Below are 6,208 nucleotides of genomic sequence, written 5' to 3' on the forward strand. Positions count from 1 at the left end.
GGGGGCGGGGCTGGACTCGATGATCCTCCAAGGTCCCTTCCAGCCCTAATGTCTATGAAATCTACGAAATCATGCCTGACCAATGCTTGTCCAGCCTCTTCTTAAACACCTCCAATGATGGAAATCCCATACCTTCCCTGAGTATCTATCCCATTGCCTCCCTGCTCTGGCAGTGAAGTGTTTCCTGAGAACCAATCTAAATCTTCTTTGCTGCAACTTCAAGCCATTGGTCTGCATCCTTTTCCGCAGCAGGAAAGAAAAGGTGCTTTACCTCTTTACAGCAGCCTGTCAAGTATTTGCAGCCTGCTGTCATGTCCACTCTTAAGCACCTTTTCCACAAGCTGAATGTGCCCAGCTCCTTCAGCTTCTCCTTGCCTGACTCACCTTCCAAGCCCTTGATTATCTTTGTCGCTGCCTCTGGACCCTAACTTCTCCACATCCTTTTTAAAGTGTGGAGCCCAAAATGGCACAGTATCCAGATGAGGCCTTAGCAGTGCCAAACAGTGAGGCACCATCACCTCCCGTGTCTCACACCTCATGCTCCTATTTATGCAGCCCAAAACCACATTGGCCTTTTGTACAGTTGCATCACACTGCACAGTCAGTGGTCTACCAAGACTCCCAGTCCTTCTCCACAGTGCTGCCAGGTGCCCCCCATTTTGTACTTGCATTTTTGATTATTCTTCCCAAGGGGTAGCACCTGTATTTGTCTGCATTGAACACCACCCTGTTTGCTCTAGCCTGGCTTTCCAATCTGTCAGGATCCTTCTGAACTATGCTCAGCAGCAGATCCACAGAGTCTACGCCAGGAAGCAGAGCTCAGTGCACTGCCCAGCACTGGACCACAGCAGGGACCGCAAGGCAAGGGGAATCGCCAGGGCTGCATTCTGGCCAGGTCCCAAAATGCACCCCACGGCCCACCCAGGTTGACACGGGCTATAACCTCAGCTGCCATTCAGAACATGAGAGCTCCCGCTCCACTATCTGCCTCCAGCCAACAGAGCTCACTGGTCAGCCTCATCCCCCACACACTCCAGAGCACAGGGGGCTTCTGGCAGGCACCAGCCACATCTTGCTCCACTTAGTGTGTGGCACTGGGAGAGACCACAGCCCAACACTGCACAATGACAAGTGACACAGCATGAGGACAGAAGGGGTTTGCACCAAATCGGGGGGGGGGGGTCTTGCTGCAGGTTTATGGACAGGTGCTGTTCTCCACCCATGGGCACAAATGAACATGTGAGCAGACACAGACACGCCCCACCTCACCTCACCTTATTGAAGCGGGCGAAGGGGTAGTCCTTGCCCTCCTCTGCTGCCCTCCGCCAGTGGTAGAACATGGCTCCATCCTTCCTGGCTGGGTTGGTGAAGGGCATCCACTTCCAGGGCCGCACTTTCTTGGAGCCCAGCTTGGCCTTGACGGTGCGGTAGCCCTGGGTCGTGTCACTGGGCAGCAGTGGGGGCGCATCCCTGCAGAGGAGGGGTGGGGAAGGTTCAGGCCAACAGAAACAGCAGTCTGCACTGAGCTTGGCTGGAGAGATGCTACACTCCCAGCTGGGCAGCACGTGCAGGGCATCAGGTCACACCTTGCCCTGGATCTGCAACATCACACTCAGCTCTGGGGGGGGGCTTTAGGCCACACAACAGCCCCAGCCCTGAACTGGCCCAGAGCCAGCACTGACAGGCTCCAGGGGCCTGACCCCAAGGCAGAGAGGAGGGCCAACCCAAGCAGATCTATCCTGAATCAATGCAAAGTCCTACAAACATTCAAGGAGATGAGTGAATGGCTCAGCCATGTCTGACAAAAAGGGGCTGCCTGGGGAGAGGACAGTGAAACAGACCCCAGAGCACACTGCATGACACATTTGTGCGAGTGAAGGCAGATGTTAAACCTGCCCACAACCCCAGTGGCATGAACATGGGAGGACAGGAAGGCTGCAGCCTGGGCAGCAGAAGCTGGTGCCAGGTCCCCCACCACACCCCCCTGCAGGTGCCCTCAGAGTCCTCACTTCTTGTCAGAGTAGAGAAGTGCATAGACCTCCCGGTGCATGCCCTCCGGCCGCTTGAACGTCAGTGTCTCCGAGGACTTCTTGGACTTTTTCTGAAACAGAAGGTCCCAGTCAGACCAGCCAGGAGGGACCAGTGTGTGCTTGTGGCTTTGATTTCTGTGCTGATCCCGCCCCCAGAAAAGCTTTCTTGCCACAAGCAGCCAGCTACCCCTAGTGAGCAAAGCCACTTGTTTGGCTAAGACCTGTGTTCCACAGCAGCAGCTGGTCTGAACCAGGAGACGCCAAGAGCTCAAAAAGCCACACCTTGGCTGGGTACTTCAGACCCTGTCACTGCTGGAAACAGCCTGGCTTCAGCTTCCAGCCACTGCTCTGCTGCCCCCCTCCAGGAGAACTGCACAGTCCTCCCTCCCCAGGAAGGTACTTACAGGCTACAGTCAAGTCACGGCTCATTTGCTTTCTGCCACGCTGAGCAGAGAGGGGTCCTGAAGTCTCTCGCTGTCAGAAATGTCCTCCTGCCCTTAAGCAATTCTTGCGACTCCCCCTGTATCATGGATGTCCTGCTCCCTTGCCCTTTCTCCAACACTCAACCAAATGCAGACACCAGAACTGGGCATAGGGCTCCCGGGCTGGTTCTGCCAATGCCCACCCTCTCCCCTAGTCACCATGACTCACCCCCAAGTTTTTACATCCAAGAACCCCATTAGCCCTTTCACATGGAGTCATTTGTGCACCCTGGCACCTACGTCCTTCCCAAGTCACGCTGTCCCAGTCTGAAGGTCCGGCCTGCAGAGGCCCTGCCTTGCACGTGGTTGCAGCTTCTGGATCGCTGTACAACCACCTCACCTCCCACAACGATTTATTGTACCATCCATCTATCACCTGTGAACATCAGCAGCAGTGATGCAAATGATGACCTATGTCTGGTGTCTCACCAAACCCTCTGGAGACCGACACACACCACCCCTCGATGAGGATGCCCTTTGACAACTACTTGGCAACCTGTCAGTTTGCTAGCTCTTACTCCCTGCAACAGGTGCTCCATCAGTAACACATGGCTAACTGCTTTTAGAGCAGCAGGCCTTCCAGGAGGAAGTGCAGTGCTGTCTACAAGTCTCCCTACAGTCTGCTGACACAATTACTTTGCATCATGCAACCTCATAGAGGTATCTCAGCTCCACACTTTCATTCTTTATCAACTGGCTCCTGCATCAGCTTGTCCATTGTTTTGCTAGGGACTGACATCAAGATAAGTGACCTGTCATCATGACCCAGGTCATTCAGCTTGCTCTTTGAGTGACGGCATGTTAGCATGCTTCCACACCTCCAGGAATTCCCTCCGTTGATACCAAGAAGCCAGGGACCTGCTCAGCCAGGAATGGGAGTGCCAATTACAGCATTTTGCAAAGCAAATGGGTATTTAATAGATGCTGTTTAACACCCTCCTTTGTCAAAGAATTTCTCCATTCCCATGCGAGAAGTACATCAAGAACTAAATGGAAAGAGTTACTGGACACTCCTGCCTTACTCACATTTTTACCCGCTCCACTATCAATGGGCCCTGCACACCAGTGCTAGGAACCCTTTGTTCCTAGTACACCAGTGAAACTCCTACACAGTTTTCTTAACTGTCACACCTGGATTTTCCCTGATGTCTTTAGCTTCCCTCATCTATTTCTTCCCCTTCCTAACTTTTCGTTCATATAATCTTTTATCTATCTCCCCTCTGTTATATGTTAGTTTTTTATTTCTAATTGCTGTCTTCACTGCCCCACTGAACCAGGACAGACTTTCAATCAAAGCTGCTCTCTTCTGATTGCAGAACTGTGCCTTTTCAGCTCTCAAATGAGCTCTTTGTAAAGAGCTCCCAATTTCCATTCATGCTTCTCTGTCCACATTTTTCCTCCCAGTGACTTCTGCCCACCGTTGCCCTCAGCTTTAGGAAGTCAGCTCTTTCAAAGCACCCAGCACGCTTGTGGATAAATGTCCATTGTTGGTTGGGATTATCCCATTTGCCTGTGTTGAATATGGCTATGCTGTGATCTAAGGTCCCTGTGCAACCATCAACTCCAAGCCAGCAATGAATCAGTTTTAACCCTTACAGCACTGTCCACAGCACAGCCACCCTGTGCGGGTGCTGCAGCTCACATGGTAGAAAACTACCTTTTCTGCCCCTCAGAAACTCTTATGACACCCTGCATGTGGTTGCAAGAGACCTCCAGCATGCGTCACCACAACCCAAATCAGCCACCCCCAGGTTCCAAGAGGTAGCTCATGCTGCTCTCCACTTAGATGCTGTTGTCTAAAACAGGCTCCAGGCCCACAGTCCTCTGCAAATTAGTATAGCCCTGGTGTTAAGTAACGGTCCCGGGATTCTGACTTCGCAAATACTCAGTAACAGGACACAGTGTCTGTTACCATTGGGTCCAGGGCCCTGCACTTGTAGGCAACTTCTGATGCAAGGAATCCCCATTTGAATTCGCACCCACAACTATAGGGCACAACACTGAGAACACCTAACAACACACTGCAGGTAACAGCAGGGGAGACAAGGGCTGTCAATGACCTGAAAAAGCAGGGAAGAAGTGAGTAAACGTGTGCTTTGAGGTGTCCAGAGGACATCCCCACACTAAAGGAAAAAATTCTTCTGCCTTCGCCAAGCTGGCCTAGGGGAAAATTCCTTCCTGATCCCAAACGTGGCAGGCACTCAAGCTGACCTTCAACGCAAGAGCCAGAACCCCCAACCAGGAACCTCCGGGTTTTTTAAGTACTGACAGGACTCATGTCAAACCCTGCTCATTGCTAGCTGCGGCCAACATCCCAGCCCCCCAGAAGCTGGCAGCCTTCACAAGGGGAAAAAAATTCCCTCTAGTCCTAACTGGTGACCAGCAAAAGCCCTGAACCCAGGGATCAAATACCTTCCACACCACAGGAACCTTCTTACACCTGCAACCTGAGGACCACAAGCCTCCACATCTACACGTCACGCCGCTCCTTCCATAAACTGATTCAGTTCAGCCATAATGGAATTCCAGTTCCTTGCCTCCAGCCTGGAGGTTGGACGTTGAGAAATCCTTTTCTCATTTCCAATCTAAATGTATGCCTGGGCAGCATGCAACCATCTGATCTTGGGCTTCTGCTGCTTTTCAGGCTAAACAAATTCTTTTTCTTCCTAACAGGTAGAAAACTGAGGCAGGGGCCAGGTCAGGTCTCACAAGGCCTCCACAGTAAATATTTTGCCACTACCCTAATGAAATACATCGATAGGACAGCACAAATCTTTTCAAAGCTTAAATGGACTCCCAAAGGCTGCTGTGCCCAGCAGTAGCACAACTCTGCTCCCCTCCCAGAGCTCCCCCATTTCCCCCAAACCCAGCTCCCATTCAGATACAGTTACACCATTTCCTCGGCTAAACACGGGCCTGCTAGCGTGTGGACGGTGGAGGAAGCAAGGACTCCATGTGAAGGAAGCTTGCACAGGGCCCCAGGCATTCAGAAGAAATGCACCCCATAGACAAGCTGCAGGAGACGCATCTCAGTAATTATTTTGCTTGCTCATTCATCTGCTACTGGAAAGAACAGTTAGCAACTCGACCAAGGACTCCAGCCCTGGCCCCTGCTTCGTACCTTGTCCGAGTTGATGATATCCTTCTTGTTGATGGTGCCCGTGTTCTCCGACTCCACGCCCCCCAGCTCCAGGATATCCCGCACATCTGCACCTGTTGCCATCTCTCCCTCTGGAGGCAGAAGAGGAACAGCTGATAAATCCAAGAGCGCCAAGGCTGGGCTCCCCTAAAAACCGCTCTCAGCAAAACCAGCCCCATCCTCAGCTAGCTCTCCCCTCACCCTCGCCTCCCCACAAGTAGCGCCCCTGTTCAGCATTAGCTTTCTTCCACATGCAATTAAACACTGGTGTTTCTTCAGCTGCAGAAAACAGCAGGAAACACAGCGAGAGGTGCCGGCAGGTGCAACTCAGCAATGCTAGTAGAGAAAAGGAGGCAGCATTTCTCCCAGGAAAGGGACATCCAAGCTACTGAGCTGCATCAGACCAGGGACACATCCCATCTCTGCAAGTGCCCGCCATCAGGGATTTCCGAGCACTGCTGTCAATTGCCAAAAGGTACTGACAGGGTTATGGGTCAAGTCAAAACCTACTGCTGATCTGAAACAGCAACACTGGCTTTCCCGGGGGGGGGGGGGGA

At 52.3% G+C, this 6,208-nt stretch overlaps 1 protein-coding gene across 2 annotated transcripts in view; it reads right to left on the reverse strand.

Moving 5' to 3' along the window:
- Window positions 1–6,208, reverse strand: part of DMAP1 (DNA methyltransferase 1 associated protein 1) — a 38,973-nt gene that overhangs the window by 31,899 nt on the left and 866 nt on the right. For both annotated transcript variants that reach the window (XM_019501435.1, XM_019501434.1), the window contains exons 2-4: window positions 5,634–5,743; window positions 2,010–2,101; window positions 1,275–1,470 (exon numbers count right to left, since the gene is read on the reverse strand). In XM_019501435.1, the coding sequence (XP_019356980.1) occupies window positions 1,275–1,470; window positions 2,010–2,101; window positions 5,634–5,735 (390 nt within the window). In that variant the 5' untranslated portion in view covers window positions 5,736–5,743. The remainder of the gene's footprint in view (window positions 1–1,274; window positions 1,471–2,009; window positions 2,102–5,633; window positions 5,744–6,208) is intronic.

The sequence above is a fragment of the Gavialis gangeticus genome, unplaced genomic scaffold (genome assembly GCF_001723915.1).
Source record: "Gavialis gangeticus isolate Ggan-Ray unplaced genomic scaffold, GavGan_comp1, whole genome shotgun sequence".
In the NCBI taxonomy this organism is placed as follows: domain Eukaryota; kingdom Metazoa; phylum Chordata; order Crocodylia; family Gavialidae; genus Gavialis; species Gavialis gangeticus.